At 39.4% G+C, this 19249-nt stretch overlaps 2 protein-coding genes, 1 long non-coding RNA gene and 1 pseudogene across 4 annotated transcripts; 3 read left to right on the forward strand and 1 right to left on the reverse strand.

Annotated features, from left to right (window-relative positions):
- Nucleotides 1-1589: 1589 nt before the first annotated feature.
- LOC122980945 (elastase-1-like) lies at nt 1590-4347 on the forward strand. Its single transcript, XM_044349407.1, has 8 exons — nt 1590-1748; nt 2040-2137; nt 2311-2411; nt 2851-2976; nt 3250-3386; nt 3485-3627; nt 3898-4047; nt 4229-4347. The coding sequence occupies exons 1-8, from the start codon at nt 1709-1711 to the stop codon at nt 4244-4246; spliced, it is 813 nt and encodes a 270-aa protein (XP_044205342.1). The 5' UTR covers nt 1590-1708; the 3' UTR covers nt 4247-4347.
- A 708-nt stretch (nt 4348-5055) lies between these two features.
- LOC122980535 lies at nt 5056-7770 on the forward strand (annotated as a pseudogene).
- A 2949-nt stretch (nt 7771-10719) lies between these two features.
- Nucleotides 10720-14397, forward strand: LOC122981552 (elastase-1-like). The gene is made up of 8 exons (XM_044350315.1): nt 10720-10830; nt 10946-11052; nt 11234-11334; nt 11638-11763; nt 12729-12865; nt 13020-13162; nt 13893-14042; nt 14288-14397. Exons 1-8 carry the CDS (start codon nt 10791-10793, stop codon nt 14297-14299), a joined length of 816 nt encoding a protein of 271 aa, XP_044206250.1. The 5' UTR covers nt 10720-10790; the 3' UTR covers nt 14300-14397.
- LOC122981553 lies at nt 11244-12622 on the reverse strand. 2 transcript variants are annotated; one of them, XR_006403266.1, is made up of 3 exons: nt 12194-12622; nt 11630-11780; nt 11244-11378 (listed from the first exon to the last, which is right to left on the reverse strand). It is a non-coding gene; the product is annotated as an uncharacterized LOC122981553 (long non-coding RNA). The 2 variants fall into 2 exon arrangements; XR_006403265.1 differs by lacking the exon at nt 12194-12622 and adding an exon at nt 12066-12175.
- Nucleotides 14398-19249: the final 4852 nt, after the last annotated feature.

Raw genomic sequence — 19249 nt, forward strand, 5'->3', positions numbered from 1 at the left:
TCTTTTTTAACTCAGTTCTCACACTGGATTTAAATCTTTCCAGTTGGGAATGTAGACTGGGATTTTTGTCCTCATGTACCACACCAAAAATGTTGACACATTAAAATGGACTTGCATGAAGATTTGGGTGATAAACAGGAAATCCCATGAACTACATGCCATCTATCCTGTCTCTTGTAAAATACAGATGAAATGCTTTTGTGACATACACTGTATATCCATTTTTGGCCAACTAGAGATACTGTGAATTGGTGTGTCTTTAGCCCCATCTAGTGTTAGGCTGTAACAGCATCCTGTTTGTCCTCCCTGCACAGACTATGACTGTATGAACTATGATCTGTACAGTCAGTTTGACTTCTGTCTGATCCTGAATCATAAACTTATATTCTGTTAGAAAAGAACTACTTACACAAGTTTAATTGTATAACTTTGAAAACTAATCTAATCAGTCTGTTAAACATTCACTGACTTTCTATCCCTTTACATTTTTACATATACAGTAGAAAGAAATAACCACTTACAGAAAAGTAGCATCACCTAGTCAGTAGACTAAAATAGACTTTTTTGTTGACTCAAACTGCATCACATTGAACAAAATGTCACAGCTCTGTTCTCTATTTATTCAGTATCTAAGTGAATACTGGAAGGACTTTTTCTTTATATTTCTGACTTTTAAAAATATCTCAAACATACATGATATTCTCTTTCAGGAACATTCAGAATATCGCCTGCTATACAGTTAATCATCACAGTTGATTTTGATCTTTTCATTTGTTTTGAGGGATTTAGAGAAATTTTCCATAGGTACTTAAAAAAAACTACAGTGACAGACAAATACATGTCACCCAGTTGAAGTAACTGTATCACAAAGGAAAAACTGAACATATCATTTAACAAAAGAGATTTTAGATTTTTAGATTTTCTTTTCCTTTTTCAACATTTCACAGTACCTTTGTTGTATGATATTATAAAAGGCTTGTAAATGAGCATGCCTGTTGTTTTCATTTTCTCTACTACATCCCAGAGAGCCACTGGAGACAAGAGACGGCACAGGAACATGTTTTCCCATGCTTACTTCATAATTCATGCTGGTTCAAATGGACACGTGATTAGTTTGTGATGTAAATATTCACAAGAACTTGCACTCTATTTCATCAGACAGTTAATTTGAAATTTTCATACTGGAGAGGAACAACAAAATGATCTTTCTGTGTATAAATAAAATACAGAGAGATCATTTTGGGAACTTTGGGTGAGAATAAAGTTAACAGTTCATATGTTCAAAGACAAAACTGTGATGTTTGTCACTGCTGCCTCAGGCCACAGTTCTGTCAAAAAATGTTTCCTTCCCATAAATAGTTGCCCAAAATAGATATAGTGGACGTTAGCAGACTCAAATAAATTCAGAAATAGCCTTCTAAGTCCTTTGAATCACTGTGACTCATGTCACCCAGTGATATACTTGTCAGTCTACGTGTCATTCCTTATTCTATTATTATTCTATTTTATTTTATATTGGCTGAAGCTGGAGATGTGTGGTAACTGACTCTGATAACACTGTGTGAGACAGACCACAGGTGCATACCTGGCATTTGTCAGAGGGGCCTGAACAGCCACACTTTTCCGCATCAGCTGAAGGTCGAGTGGAGATATAAAAATAGGAGAGAGGCATTTGTTCCTTACAGATACATTCAGACAAACTGCACACATGTTGAGGTTTCTGGTGTTGACAACTCTCGCAGCCGTAGGTAAGAAAATGACAGCACATATTGCACTGTAATACTATTCATTATTGCTTTCTTTCTGTCTCATTCATTCTCTTACTCTCTATCGGTCAGTCACCCTCTCTGCCATCCAGTCAGTCAATCATATTTAGTTCAGTGAAAACACAGAAGCTCCAGATAGGCTAATCTGTTCCATCAGGGCACTCTCGCTGCCCTCATTTCTCCTTTCCCTCTTTCTGTACTGTAGGTGGAAAGCAAATAATATTATGAGGCTTCTGTATAAATCCTTCCCATGTCTTTTATGTTTTTAATCAGTGCTGGCTGACCTGGAGCCCCAGCCCAGGTATGTGGAGGACAGTTTGGTAAGGGTCGTGGGAGGTGAGATGGCCAAACCCAACTCCTGGCCCTGGCAGGTATCGTATTGTAACCCAAAATCAATAATTAAACTCTCAAACAAATGTATGCATTGTTTTAGCACAAAATGAAACAATGTTTAGGGACTGTAACAATACAGAGCCATCATATCAAATTCATCAATTCATGAAATCACATATACAGATCTCTGGTCTGTGTTTCCTCTCCTTAGATCTCCCTTCAGTACAAATCTGGCAGCTACTTCTACCACACATGCGGAGGAACCCTGATTGAGAGAGGCTGGGTTATGACTGCTGCACACTGCGTGGACAGGTATTATTATGATTAACTAGAGCATAAACTCAGTATTCTTTGAGTGTATGAGTTATAGGTGTATTTGTGTACATGTTTTGGTTACTTAACTACTTGAATATCCATAGCCCACTCTTATCTCAGTACCCAGGTATGATTTATTTCAGCGTTTCCAAATGTCACCAGCTCGAGGACACTTCTCACAAACTCATTTATAACTGTCACACACCAAAAGGATTCATTTATTTGATTAGAAAGTGAAAGAATGAAAAGTCATGAAACCGAGGAATCAAACAAAACCAGGGATCATTTCATGGCGGGTTGTGGTCTTTATCTTTTACACCAGTTTACTGTGATAAGAATTCGTAAGGCTCTATCTGACATGCCACTAATCATTTAAGTCATAAATGTATAAAATAATTAATTGCAAACAATATCACGTTTCTTTTGAATATTACAGACAGAGGACGTGGCAAGTGGTTCTCGGTGAGCATGACGTCTACCTCACCAGTGGCGATGAGCAGGTCCTGGATGTCCGCAGTGTTTACATCCACCCCAGATGGGATCCCAGAAGAGTGTCTGAAGGGTGAGGATTACATTTTTTATTAGATTCATAAGATTTTAAGGCTCTTTAGCCCATTGTATTCGATGATTTCACAGCATTTTTTTTATTGTTAGCGTTATAATGTTATGAGGGAAATCTTTCACTCTTATTTCTCAAATGTCTTTGGGCAAAAATGCTCTGATATGTAGTAAGAGAAGGTCTACCCCACAGATAGAAATGTCCTCCTCAGTAGAGTCTAGTATCTGAGAGATTTATATTTGGTGCCTGCTGATGATCAATGGATCTCCACCTTAGGTACGACATCGCCCTGCTGCGTTTGGCCAAAGATGCTGTCTTGAACTCTCATGTCCAGCTGGGCTCTCTGCCTCCATCCGGCCAGATTCTGCCCCACAACAACCTTTGCTACATCACTGGATGGGGACGCACCTCCAGTGAGTTGATGCCAAGATCCCTCTGAGCATTTTCTGTACAGCTTAATATATATTGTCATATATTGTCATTTCTATTTTTTTTCCTCCACCTTGTCTAGCTGGTGGCAGTCTGCCCGCTGAGCTGCAGCAGGCCGTCCTTCCTGTGGTTGGCTACCAGACCTGCTCAAGCTCTAACTGGTGGGGCAGCATTGTCAAGACCACCATGGTGTGTGCCGGTGGTGGTACTGAGTCTGGATGCAATGTGAGTCGCTCGCTACATTAAAAAGAAATATGATATGGAGGTTGCACACTGAGGAACTTTAACTATGTGACAAATTTCAAATCCTCATTTTCTTAGCTCACACTTAGTTTTAGGATTTGTATTCTGATAAGAAGCGCAGAAGAAGATTTAATCTGCCAATAAAAGAACTCTACTATGATCTATTTCTATTTTCTATTTTCTATTTTATATATCACTTAATCATTGCAATCACAACACTGAAGATGCTTTATTTAACCTTGTTCCTCGCAGGGTGACTCCGGAGGCCCTCTGAACTGCCTGGTTGATGGAAAATACTACGTCCACGGTGTCACCAGCTTTGTGTCTTCTTTTGGATGTAACTATCCCCGGAAGCCCACTGTCTTCACCCGTGTCTCCGCCTACATCGAATGGATTGACTCAGTGAGTAATGGAAATATAATGTAAAATCAAAGGAACAAAAACATTATAAAGATTCACCTGTTACTTAAAGTTACCTTACTTTTAATAGCAAGTTCTTTTAAAGTATTGTAATTCATAAAGTCAGTTCATTTGAAATAAGTGCAGATGATGATATACTGAATATGGAATTTTCTTCTTTTAGATCATGAGCAATCCATGAAAAGGATCCTTTTTTGCAGCTGAAGCTACTCTGAACTGAGCTTGTTCTCCACCTGCAAAATAACATGCCTGGTCAAATCAAATAAAGTTGTTCAAAATCACTATCCACATTTTCTTCAGTGTTGACTGGAATTCATACAAACACATCACAAATGAGGGAAATACTGTACAGTATATATCTATGAAATATGACAGGTTAAACTTTAATAACTAATTACCAGAATAGGAATGCTAGTATATGTAGAGGTTTTATTGATCATATTGCATCCCGTAATATCAGTTAGGTTGAATTTATTTTTTCAATCATTAGTTAATTCCTTTTTCTAGATCATGATGTAAACAGAAGACTCATCCATGTTGCAGCACACAGAGACAAAGGCCACATTCGATCATGTTTTCATCCACTATGACTCCTCACTTTTCTGATCTCATTCTGCAAAAATAAACTTGATTAAACTTTGAGAGATGACTCATTTTTAATCAGAACGTTTATGCAACCACATAGTTTGTGTGTCACTACCAATTTCCTTTGCTTTAGGCATCAAATTATCCTCCTATCCCGCAACAAAACATGTACAAAGGACACCTAAAAATAATAAAAATCACATGTTCAAATTAGTAACCAATTCAACAGTGTGGACACAGACTGTGAGCAGAGAAATTTCCAGTAAATCCAGTTAAAACTGAAAAAGTCTGAGGCAGACAACGGGTGCATTTCTGACCACTGCCAAGCTCAACAGAGAGTCCACATAAAATTAAGGTCAGCTCAGGGTATAAAAGAATAAAACGAGCATTTAGAAACAGACAGACATGCTTGTGTTTCTGCTGTACACCACTCTCAAAGCCACGGGTAAGAAATTTCAGAGCTGCACTGTAAATAATTTACTGCTGAAAAATGAAATCTCTCTCTCTCACTTATAATAGAAAAATAGATACAATTAACACATGGGGGAAATCATGCTTAAATGGTAATTTTGTGAGTTTTATTGTGCCTCAGTACTGGCTAAGTTGGAGCTTCAGTCCAGCTACAAGGGGGGAAGCACTGCAGTAAGAGTTGTGGGAGGTGAAGAAATGCCTTATCACACCTCCTGGCCTTGGCAGGTATCACACTGACAGACAGAAAGTGTAACAGAACATCATGTTGGGGCAAGATGCTGTATTTGCCATACATCATAGGGAGCAGAGGGGACTAAGATGCTCATAGGACAACTCGTGCATTATTTTAGACAGCAGCTTGTCTTATTGTATCTCCAGGAGAATGATTCTTAAAATTGTTCTTAAAGGAACAGTTTGACATTTTTGGCACACACTTATTCTCTTTCTTTCCAAGTTTTTAGATGAGTATATCAATATCACTCTTATATCTGTTCCTTAAATATGAAGCTACAGCCAGTGGCTAGTTAGCTTAGCATAGCATTAAGAATGAGAACAGGTGAAAATCTTCTCATCTTACTTGCAGCAAGAAGTGAATAAACATATTTCCCAGAATATCATATTACAAGAAAATAAGGACTTTCTTTAAAGTCTTTAAAGTGATACCTTATTTTTAATATATTTCTAAGATATTCTCTATTCTGCTTCTGTAAATGCATCTGTCACAAAAATATTTCAGTTTACAAATCTGCACTTACTTGGCTGCTGCTTCAGTCTTGTACAAGTGTGAAGTGAACTTAAAGATAAGAATTAAAATAACTCACCCAAGAACTTTTTAAGGCTGATAGAAAATATGACTTTAACTTGATATAATAATATTTTGTGAATCCGGCTCCAGGTCTCTCTCCAGTACTATTCTGACAGCTCCTATCACCATTTCTGTGGAGGAACACTGATCAGGAGAGGATGGGTCATGACCGCAGCTCACTGTGTGCACAGGTAACAGATACTAGGTTTACTGCTAAATCCTATATATCCTGACTCTAATCTGATATACAGTAACTGCTCAAACATTTAAAATGTGTCACTGTGGAAACTAATCTGATCTAAAACAGTTTCAGCTCTTTGCGTGTAGTCCTCGGTGATCTTGTCCTGCACCAGACCCACGGGACAGAGCAACACAGGAGTGTCATCAATGTTTTATATCCATCCTGAATGGAACAACAACAGCATCTCTTCAACAACAGCATCTCCTCTGGGTGAGTCTATCTGTTATAATATTCTAGTATCTGTCTAATTCTCATAAACTAAATACAGTTAATCTTATTTTAACACCTTAGAGGTACTGGCAGTTTGAATTGAATTATGACTGTATGGTGTTTTCTGTTTGTATTATGTATCATTTAAAAGTCACTCAAATACTTTTGTCAGCATATTTCAGGTGAAGCTTGTTTCAATGGGACCATTTTGTGCTGTGATAACAGAATTTCAAACGTTCTGATTTTTCTAACTTAGTAATGACATCGCCCTCTTGCGGCTGTCTTCTGAGGCCTCCTTGACCTCTTATGTGAAACTGGCCTCTCTGCCTCCTTTTGGAGAGATCCTGCTCCACAACAACCCCTGCTACATCACAGGATATGGACGCACCTCCAGTGAGTCAGCTGCAGCTCTCTGTCTGACCGTCAGTTATGCTGTGACTCAGTATCTGACTCAGTATCTTACTGCACATGTTTGTTTCTGCTCTGTGTACCTTCAGCTGGTGGAGGAATGCTCAGCAGAATGAGGCAGGCTTACCTTCCTATTGTCGACCACCAGACCTGCATCAGCTCTGGCTGGTGGGTCAACACTGTCAAGACTACAATGATATTTGCTGGAGGAGGCGCTCACTCAAGATGCAACGTGAGCCTGCTGATATGAAAAATATGAAAATATTCACGTACAGTTAAAGATTTGATTTCCTTAACTCACTCAGTCCAATCAAACCAAGCACACTGATGATTATATCAGCTGAGTATTAATACAAAAATATCCCGTTCATCACCAGCTGTGCAGATCAGCTGAACCTTTGACTCAGTGTTTGTGGTTTTAACTTAAACATCATTATGACTCAAGTCACACATAAAATTTAATGAATTTGCAACAGAGATAAACAGTGATTAATCCTGCCAGCCCCCAAAGAAACCAAGTTTCATTGTTTCTTTAATTAAAGCTGTGCTAAAAGTGTGTAGGAGTTCACCCCCCTTTTTTTAAACAATTTAAAACAAATAGTTCAGTTCATTCCAACTGAGTGATGTTTGGCCTTTTGAAACACAGATTTTCGTAAAGATTCACATGTTTCTTATTGTTTCTAATTATGAAAAACACCCATCCTATCAGCATAGATCACAAAGAGAAAGAAAAGCATCTAATTTCCTCTAGCTGACGTGTCATATATCTCCCTGAATCTTGCTGCAACAGATGGCAATAAAGAAAAAAGGATATTTTTGTATATTTATCAACCAGTTCTTTTTTTCACCTCAGGGAGACTTCAGTGGCCCTCTTAACTGCAAAGTTAACAACAGCTGGTACGTCCATGGTATCGCCAGCTTTGTGTCTGGTATGGCCGCCTACATCACATGGAAGAACTCAGTGAGTGATGGAAATGTAATGTAAAACAAAAAGGGAAAAAAACATTATAATGACTCCCCAATTACTTAAAGTCACTTTACATTTAGCATTTGAAACAGGTGCAGATGATGATATACTGAATATGGTTCCTTTTTTGCAGCTGAAAGTTTTTTCCGTGTTGACTGGAATATAGATAAACATCACAAACCAGTCTTATCAGGCCTCCTAAAACTCCATATTCAACATTTTCCTGTTCAGTGCAGCTATAACTCAGAAATGTGACCATCAGAAACACACAGACGCGCAGACGGTGCTCTGTATACCAGAGACACAAGGATTACACTTTTTTTTGACATAATGCAAATTTCCCCTGATTCTGAATCATGACAGCCAGCAGCCCTGGGTAAACGCTGTCTGTCTGCCTGTCATTCTGTATTAATCCCCTTTATTTTTCAAATTTCACCCCCCCACATACACCATTTTTTTTGCACCCATCAAAAATTGGTCAGATAAAGTTGGTCTGATCTGTGTTTAATAAACATAAGGTTTGTGCTACCCTTTCTGGTGCCTCTCTGGTGGTTTTGTGACATTTGCAAAGGCAAGGGCTGCAGTGACCACTGAAATGGAGGGTGCTGTATATGCATGATAAGTGTCTGCCTATGGTGGGAACGACACACATGTTGTAGCTATCGTATACACATATAATAAGAATGGAAATAACTCTTACCAGACAGACTAATGACTAACTGTTGTGACTGAAGGAGCTCGGTACATTGCATTCCCCCTTTTCATCAGACTTCCATTTCCCATATCTTTTTATGTAAATTATGGGAAATGACAGTGAACAGTACAAGTGTTATTTTCACCTTGAGTCACTGGAGTAGCTTCCTTACGCAAGGTCTATGGGGAGGTTATTTTGAACCACCATTTCTATGTGGATGTACTGTGTATTAATAACTATACATCCTTCCTGGACATCTTTTGTTGATTATTATCAAGTTTATTCAGAGAAACTGTACAGAGTTTTTGAATAAAAAATATACATTATATAGAAAAAAAATTCTTCAATTCCTGCAAGAGCCTTAGTCAAAAATTCATACAGTATAGTACCAAACAACATCTTACAATTAAATTAATAATATATTAATCCAATGATCTATACAATAATATATGATATGTTTAACTGTGAGTCAGCAGTCTGTGTCTCTCATTCACAGTAATGGTTTATGAAGGTTTTGTCTACACTGCTAACCTGCTGTGGTCTGGTTGGAGAGGAACAGATAACAGAGCTCAGACCACACAGCATGTCTTAGGTGAGTTGTCAAAGTGTTATACAACAGCTAGAGGATGTGTAGGTGTATGCTGGCATCTGAAACCTGAACAGTAGAGCAGTAGAGAAAAGCACTTGTTGGTTATGTCAACGTCCTGGAGCCCTGAGTAATGGTGGATCACAGCTGGTAAAATAAAGCTTTGTATCGTATCTGTTGCCTAAAACAAAGATCACGAACTCAAGAGAATCACAGTTGAATGTAGGTGAGAATTAAAGAAGTATTTTTTCCCTGATGGCTGAACAACTTGGTCCTAAAACAATTGTGTGTCTCCCTGCAGCAGCCCCTTTCTACTTATCACCACCAACACTGGAATTCAGAGTTGTAAAATCACCTCCACAGGGTCTCATGAGAACGTATCAAAGGCTTAAAGTGGAATACTGTGCTGCAGCCTTGGGCTTGTTAAGCTTTAAACACTGATCCCAATCTATAATAATCATCAGCTTGTAACTTCTAACATGCAAGGATGTACACACATCCCATTTCACACATACTGTAGCGCACATAATCCCATTACCTTTACATGTTCCCCTCCACCTTCTGCATCGCTGGAGCTCAGCTGTCCATCCAACTGAAACATCCTGATGTTGACTTTAGAGCAGCTTTGACCAGACGGATACACCCGTTCTTCATGGGTGTCGAGTTCATGCTTCTCTTGAGGGATGATGTAGATTCATACATGACACACTGTCCTATTGTATGTACATATTTCTACTCATTACACTAATCAATTTAGCAACAACAGTAGGACAGTCAGCTAAAGCACATTTTAATTTACTGCTATTAAGCCAAAAACACAAATATTCCCCCCAGTGAAATAAAAAAAATTATACCACAGTTGACAAAGGTTTCATGTATTAATATTATAAGTTAAGTATAAACATGTGTTACAATGTTAAACACATTGGCGTGAGGCTTACTTTTATACTGTTTGGGTGAACTATTTCTAGTGTGTTTTATGTTTTCAGCTCTCAATCCAGCGAGTGCAAAAAAGCACATTCTGCTCTATGTATAGAGACACACAATACATAGTCTATGCAACTAAACTGCCTGATTACACTCCAAGACTGTGGGGATAATCTTCCCTGGAGTATTCTGACATGTGTCGGTGTTTGATTGCCTCCAGTTGGCTTTCCAGACAATCAAAAAGAGAACAAAGTTATATACAGCGACTGTACATGCTGTAAAACCTATCTTCAAATGGCTTTTAACAGCAGGGGTGCACTTGGAGAAAATATTAGAATATGTGTGTGTGTGTGTGTGTATGCTATGTTAAGCCCTTTTATGTCTTGGGAAGGAGTTACTGTAAATTTTTGCTAAAGCTTTGAACAATGGCTTGATGAGAGCACAATATTATATAGAAGTGGTGCAAGCCATTGACATAGCTTGTTAAAACACACATGTAAAACCAAAAGAAGCATTTACTGCACACACACACACACACACACGATATGCACTCAGAAAATGTTCCACTGCAATGTATGCAAATGTGAACATTCATGGTGGGAAACAAATAACCTCACAGGACAATCTCATACCTGACAGTAGTAGCCAATACAAGTGGGGAAAAACAGATTCAGTAGCTGAGTCAGCTCTTCAAACAAATGATAACTGTGAGACAGACACAGGTGGATTTGTGCTGGTATACATGCATACTATCAGCACACGGGGCCCTGAGGGTATAAAAGAGGTGTAGGCAGAAGTGTCTAGTGCAGAAAGTTTCAGGAGACTGCAAACATGCTCAGATTTCTTGTGTTGACCTCCCTCGCCGCCCTGGGTAAGATCTTCCTGATTCTTCCTCTCCTTTGACATTCTGCACACACACGACTCCTAACACACTTGAATACATGATTGACTTACTGTGATGCTTCCTGTGTCTCTGCTATGCTCAGTGCTGGCTGAGCTGGAGCCCCAGCCCAGGTACTTGGAAGAGGACTTCAGTGCTCAGGAGAAAGTTGTTGGAGGCGAGGTGGCCAGACCCAACTCCTGGCCCTGGCAGGTAATGCACACTTACTTCAAAACATGTATTTCACACACACTTTGAAAAACTTCATCAGGTGTCTATCAGATGTTGCTTGTAATCCTTTTATTGAGCATTATCCAGTGTTGGGAATGCTGCCAAGACACAAAAAGTGGTTCAGTTTATTGTAGTTGTAATGCTCTTTTGTCATTTTCATCAGATCTCTCTTCAGTACATGTCTGGCAACAGCTTCTACCACACCTGTGGAGGAACCCTGATCAGGAGAGGATGGGTCATGACTGCTGCTCACTGTGTGGACCGGTGGGAGTTTCATGCATCATAGAATATCTGCTGAATAACTAAAACTAAGCGAGATATGAATGATGTAGCAGGAGATATGTTCTGACAGGGCTGAACATTTACTTAAATGTATTCCAAAACATTTCCAGGTGGCTTGAATGCATAGCCATCTGTTTCAATTGTACATTAACTATCAAGTAAAAGCTACAATTCCCACTAAAACATACTTTTCCATGTTAAATATCGATCTTCATCCAATATCCTTGAGTTATAGAGAGTGCTAACTACCATATAAGTTTAAGTTTATTTTTTGTACCTCTACAGTTCCAGGACTTGGCGCGTTGTTCTCGGAGATCACAACATCAACAGCCATGAGGGCAGAGAGCAGTACATGAGCGTGAGCCGTGTCTACATCCACCCCAACTGGAACTCCAACAATGTCGCTGGAGGGTCAGTGGTTACCACTTCTGCACAAAAAAAAAAAAAAAAGCAAAAACTGACATAAATCACATATTACAAACTCACTCAATGTATTTAGTAAATTGTAAAAGTACTGAAAAATGTCTAAAGTCATATTTTGGGCATAGAATTTTGAACATAACATTCATGTGTGATTATGTTTGTTAAAGCTAGGCTAGTGAAACCGAGTGCAGCACACAGAGACAGGAGGCAATGAATAACGATGCAAGGCAGCCCTTGTGGGACTGGTAGCTGGGGGACTGGGGTGAGGACTTGGGCAGATAGCTGGAAACCTGGGGCAGAGGTTAGGGCAAGAAGCTGGGGCCAAGCAGGGCAGAGGAATGCTGAGGGGAGCCAGGCAGAGCAGGTCCCAGAAAGTAGGGAGCTGAGCTGAGCTGAGCTGAGCTGAACTGAACTGAACTGAGGAGGGAGACAGATGAGTCAGGCTGAAGTTTTCTGCAGGCACAGGGAAACAGGGATTAGGCAAAGGCAAAAAACTGACAAAGCAGTAACAAGATAGTTGGCTTGAACCGTGACTAACTGAGTAAACAGAGTCTACAATCTGGTGAAGTGGAGGAGTCTGAACCGGCTCTTTATAGCAAGGTTAATCATGACGGATGGCAGCTGGTAGCCTGACTCCTGCACACCTGTCTCTGATCCTGCAATTAAACAGACGCACAAGGAGGGAGAGAGAGAGAGAGAGGCAGATGCAGAGGTGGAGGGTGTGACAATGTTTAATTAATCATTTTACATATTAAAATTTAGTTGCAAACTCGTAATTTGAAGATTTTTGGAGAATTTGAAGAAGACAAGTCTTTCATTCACACATTAAAATGTAAAAAGGAAAAATGTAAGTCAAACAACAGTGTAGCTGGCTCTGGACTAAAGGCATCACAATGAGCCTGCAGGGGGGTGAGGGAAAAGATTAATTACTTACTGACTAGTGTGACCCTCAGGTGGGACATTGCTCTGCTGCGTCTATCTTCTGAAGCTTCTCTCAACAACTACGTCCAGCTGGGTGCCCTGCCTCCCTCTGGCCAGGTCCTGCCCCACAACAACCCCTGCTACATCTCTGGATGGGGACGCACCCAGAGTGAGTCTGACATAATACACGATACATCTACACAGTAAAAGCCATGTTTCAGGAAAAGTATTTAAGAATGCAGTCCCTAGAGATAGTAGTGTATGATCCTGCTATCACAGACTTCATCACAGCTATAAAATGCATTTTCTCCTGTTGTCCCCAGCCGGAGGTCAGCTGTCTGCCCAGCTGAAGCAGGCCTACCTCCCTGTTGTTGACCACAATACCTGCACCAGCTACGGATGGTGGGGCAGCACTGTGAAGAACTCCATGGTCTGTGCTGGTGGTGGCAGTGAATCTGGTTGCCAGGTGAGTTTATGAGATCCTAGAAAGGACTGTGTATGCAATCTGACATTTAGTATTGATTTTTTTTAAGACTTAACTAAAGCTTAATAGAGCACTTAAAAGTTAGGGAGACTGATCTATAAAGCGTAATTCAACGGTTTATGAAACATTAATAATTAACCATTATAACTTGCATACCCTATATAAAGGATGGCTTATTAGAAAGTGGTACATATTCTAGCAAGGCAGATGCTTCCAAGCACAGATTTTGAATCCAGTTTGCTCCCAAACCGCGGGGACACCCTGCGATTAAGACTGTAGGAATGATGTTTGGGTGTAAGCAGAGCCGGGTAAACACAGGAAAGAACTTGTCAGAATTCAGTCCCACTCCACCATGACAAAGTGAAATCAAATGTCTCCCAGTGAGCTGAGGGCTGACCCCTTGCTGTCAAGGAAGATATTTTGGAAGACACATGCGGGATTACTTGCTGCCTCAGCAGGGGCACAAGTCAGTTACAATGATCCAGGCTAGTGCTTAAGCTGCACAAACTGTCAAAGTCTTGCAAGCTCATGTTCTGTACAAACTTGCTCGAGGTTGTCTGACATTAGACGGAGATATGAGAAGGAAGTGGGAATGAGTCAAGTGTGTTGGAAAATTGGGTATTTGCTTCCAGCTGTGCTCAAAAGTGCAAAAATAAAGCCATTGGTTACTGTATGATTTTATGACTGTGTGATGTGTTGTCTCTGAATCCAGGGTGACTCCGGCGGCCCCCTGAACTGCAGTGTCAATGGCCAGTGGGTTGTCCATGGTGTGACCAGCTTTGTGTCCTCCTCTGGCTGCAACGCCTACAGAAAGCCTACTGTCTTCACCCGCGTGTCTGCTTACATCAGCTGGATGAACAGCGTCAGTACTTAACACTAATCAGTATCACTCAGAAAGCATTGAATGTTGAAGAAAACATTCAAAGATAAAACACACACAAGCTACATTATGTGTTTCTCATAAATCACGCTAAATGCACTAACTGGAGGATTTCATAATCAGTTTTGTACATTCATTCATCCTCATAAATGCATCTATTTGTGCAGTATTTTGTTCAGATTCTTGAGGATAATCATATAATGATTCATTTGTCCTTGCTTTTGCAGATAATGGGTTGAGAAGAAAGACTATCTCCATGGAGACGAAAGAACACTCAATAGATGGATTCATCTCAATTTCTGTCCAACTCCATCAGAATAAAATGTTGTGTGATGTACATTTGCCTGGCCTTGTTTTTGTTGTAATTGTTGTACTTTGTGTGGGAGAAAACAGGCATTAGTCACAGTATGATTTCTAATAGTATTTGTAATTGGAGGTGAAGTGTAATTTGGGTGCAAGAGTGGTTCTGCAAAAATAAAGTGCTCCAGATTAACCCAGACAGCACTTTTAATGAGTAATTTTTCATATCAAGGATTTCTGTGTGAGATGACCTTTGGCGACTAAATTAATTTCAAAACTGAACAGTTACACTGTCACAAATACTGATCATTAAATAGGTCTACTACTTTTAGTGAAGCAGGACATTCTGTAAAAGTATTTTGTATGCTGAACCGCAAACAGAAGTGATCAGACTGTGACAAATGTTCCCCAGACATCAAAATGATGAAAGGAGGCTCTGAAACTGTTAAGACAAGCACATTATTGTTAACAATTAATTTGTTTTATAGTGTGGAAAATGTTTAAAGGACCAGTTTGTAAGATTTAGTGGCATCTAATGGAACGGACTTGGCAGAAATAGAATACAATATTCATAAGTATGTTTTAATTAGTGTATAATCCCATTAAAATAAGAATTATTGTGCTTTTGTTACCTTAGAAAGAGCTCTTTATATCTACAGAGGGAGTGGGTCCTCTTCCACGCAGGCCGCCATGTTGCACCACCATGTTTCTACAGTAGCCCTGAATGAACAAACCAAACACTGGCTCTAGAGAGGGTAGGGGGAAGGGAGGTGTATTCATTTGGTTGCAATCTGCAACTTCTCGTCTAGATGACACTAAATCCTACACACTGGTCCTTTAAAATAAATGACAGAAGTAATCAAACTCAATAGGCTACTCTAGAAAACTCTTGTATTCCACCTACAATGTCAACTGCATATTAAAAATTCATAATTGAACAGACTTGTTTATCAACATAATTCTAAAAAATAAAGCTGCATATCCAGGAGTTATGTGGATACAAGTAATAACAAGGTTTAATTCAGTTGCATTAGTGTGAATTCAGTTAAATTCAATTATTGTGAATTTGCAACAGTGTGGACAGTGTCTCTAGGTGGCATTAATATTTTAGATGCATGCTTACTGTGTGGAAACACATGTAATAAAACATGTAATATTTCCTTAGAGGGTCATACAGGAAGAAAAATGAACATTAATATTTTTAACTCTCATGTGGTCTATTTTTTGAGTGTTTTTTTAATTAATTCATTCATTCATGCTCCATTAGACGCTTGTTCATGTTAAGGGTCATGGAGGTTCAGGTCCCTCTACCACTGGACTGTAAGAAGAGATCCGAGTTCAAGCAAGAAACCCACACAATTACCAACATACAAGTGTCGCTCAGAACTGAGTAAATCCAGAATACTGTGTCACCTCTCACATAGATAGATACCTTATTCATGACAAAAAATATTGTATCATTACATTCAAAATCTGCAACCTGGAAAATTCTCTTGGCTACTCATAAAGTGATTTAAAATCAATCTGAGGTTGTAAAATATATCTTACCGGAGTCGCAGAGGAAGGGAACAGCTGTCAAAAAATAGATGAACTGGATTTGAGATGAAAAACAAACAAAAAGCATCAAAAGCATGAAATGAAATACAGTATATAAAGAACTTCACTATTGAATAATGACCTTGACTGTGGTAGATAGGCATGGGATGGAATACTTCTGGACTATAGGAAAGGAAACAGCCAACCTACACTTACAAAGTATGAAGTATGAATACAGATCATATAAAGAGCAGTAACCCTGAAATGCACAACCTAGTCACACTGAAGACATCCTCAGTCTGTCACTGCTGTGAACTCTGTCAGCTTTGAGCAGGTTAATGTCATTCCTCATTACATCTAGGTTCTGCTTGGCAGGGTCATAGGTACTGTATCAAGGGACTACAGGCAGGAGATGAAAGGAAAACTCTACTTGCAGCCAATTATTTTGATATTGTTAGCACACGCACTTGAATACAACTAATATGATGTCTCTTTTCAGGCCTGGCAGAGGAGGATATCTGGGTTTTGCCTCCAGAAAATGTGAACAAGGAGGGTTGAATGATGAAGTAGTAAGAACCAACACCTCCATGGCTTTGGCAGGTAATACATCTACATCTATCAAGACATACTGGAATTCCTAAGAGTCTTGCAATATTTAAAAGGTGTTGCCGTATGAAGGGATGTAATTGAATTTTTCATCTTGTGTGATGACTCTGTTGCTCAGTTACAGCAGCTGCTGACCGTACACCTGCATGGGCAAAAATCCAGATCAGGACAACATTAACTGTCCTGTGAGGTGGTAGACAGTTTGTGTAAAAACAATGTTGTGTCTCTTCAGCAGTGTGACCATATGGTGGCGATAATGGCTTTACATCCAACAGTAAATGCCTGTCATATCGCCCTGCTGTAGCAGAGCTAAGCTAAGTGGAACACCAACAGCATGTCCAATGAGTCAGAGGAGCGTTCAGCATTGTTTTATGCTTGGAGGGAAATGTGAACCTCTCAACCATGTCAAAAATGTTTAGGATTAACCACATATGATATTACTGTATTATCATCACTGACACACTAACATATATACAGCATTTTCATGGTGAAGCTCCTTTCTCTATGGTGTATTCAGCAGCAGTATTATATGTCAAAATTGTACTCAAAGTACATAAGTAAATGTATTTACTTCCCACCACTGCCCATAATAGAAAAACAGATTTCTGGAACAGACTTTGAAGCAAGATATTAAGATAATTAACTAATTATTATTAATATTTTATTATTATGCAAAGCACTTTGACTGCCTTTGTATGAGATGGTGCTATACAAATAAAAATTGAATTGAATCGAATGATTACTCACTGTCAATCTCAACCTTTAAGCCAACATGCTGCCCAGGATCTTGGAAAGTTTACATCTACAGTCCACTAACAAGTAAGTGAAAAACATCTGCTGATGAAGATCATTTCATATGGTTGAAAGCTACAAAACAAGCCAGTTAGTGGACTTTGAGTTGAAATTGTTGAGTCTACTGCTGTTTCCAAGGTCAAGACTACCACTGACCTTGTATTACATTTATAATACAGAATATTATTCAAGGTAAATTCATTTTTGGGGAGGATGTACTTTAGCTCGAACTGTTGTCTAATGTTCTATTAATCCTCAGTTTCTTATCAAAATAATACAAAGTCTCATTGAATATTCAAAAATCTCAATTTATGACTTTGAGATATTTAGTCAGGATTGTGAGACTAATTATGAATTATTACATGAGTTAATCAGCACAAAATGGATGGCTAACAACATTTTATATAATTAATATTTTATCACTTTCTCAGCTGGTGGAACTAAATCAAAAGGTCAATGTATCTGTAATATCCCTGCGAGGAGGTTATGTTCCCCACTTTAATGAGAAACAGTTCACTTACAGGACTAATTACAATCCATTCATCATTTGTTCTGCTTGATTAATCATATTCATGTTATAAAAAAAAAGTTCACCTCTGAATTGAACACGCTGACAGGGGTGAGCTGATGATCATTCTGCAGTAAGTTTGGATATTTTCTGTTTGAACTGTGGGTCTCCACCTTTGCTCACTGAAGCCTGAACTTCGACATAAAGCTGGGATCCCAGCCAACTTATTTGGAGAGATCCTGTTCCCCAGCTACCTCTGCTAATTCACTGCACACCTCGAGCTAGATTAATAAATCATCACCAGTTTCAGAGTTTTTAGCTGTTTGATGGAACATTTGCAGGTTGATTACCTGCCACTTTGTATGATAATTGGCAAGTAATATGAGGTATTCAGTTCTGTGGGAAAACATAGATTACTTGTAAATTCTTCACATGAAAAGTCAATTTCATTGCCAGCACAAAACATTTTTTATTCCTCACCTTGAAAATTTTGTGAAAATGCTTGTTGCTCAATAAGGTAAACTGTCTATTTTCTTCACATCATCCACAGACTTATACCTGTCTGCCATGGTAACAAAGTAACCCAATTTTTAGAGTACTGGGTCCAACTAGGTTGTCATGTTTGTGAGAAGCAATAGACAGACACCTCACCCACTGTCTTCCTTCAGGCCGAGAGCTGCATGAACCCCAAGCTTCCTCGAGTTAGTGATTGCGAGCATATGGTCGATTTTATTGAATGCTTTCGAGAAAACAAAGTGCATCAGCCTTCACACACTGCTCCACTCTTATCGGCGGCCTCACATCATTGATGAAGCAATGGGTGGTAGTAAATTTTCCCCGATAAACATTTCAAATGCTGGATGTCTAAATTTTGTGCCATACTGCTCGTAAACCAGTGCGCTACATGCCTTTCCCTGGCAGGAGTGATACTGGTCTAACAGACTAAAACAATTAAATTTAAAAGAAACACAGTGTGTGAAGTTGAGAGTAGTCTGGAAGAAATTGTTCAGTTCAATAAGTGCTCTCTTATTAGCTGGAGGAGATTTGTCCGCCCACCTGCAAGAGATGGGAGTATCTGTCAGGGCCACCATGGTAAAAGGGGGCACCAGCCTCTCTGGATGTCAGGTCAGTCTTGTATGTTGTTATTTTCTTCTCGACAATGCTCTTTTCAAGCAGGGATCTTGGGCACTATGTGTAGTACAACTGATGCTGTGGTGGTGATTACAGACGTTTGTTTGATGGGTACACAGTGCCAGCTAGTGGATGCTAAGAAAACTGATGTGGATGTGCACTGCAGCTGCTACTGCAGAGGAGGCCAACTGCCTGCATCTCAGCCTACATCAGCAAAATGAAGGAGGTCAGTAAAGGGGCAGTCTGTCAGGGCTGATAACCTCCATATCTATAAATATAGTATTGCTAAGAAGAAGAGAGAAAGCGGACCATGACT

The sequence above is a fragment of the Thunnus albacares genome, chromosome 4, assembly GCF_914725855.1.
Source record: "Thunnus albacares chromosome 4, fThuAlb1.1, whole genome shotgun sequence".
Classification (NCBI taxonomy): domain Eukaryota; kingdom Metazoa; phylum Chordata; class Actinopteri; order Scombriformes; family Scombridae; genus Thunnus; species Thunnus albacares.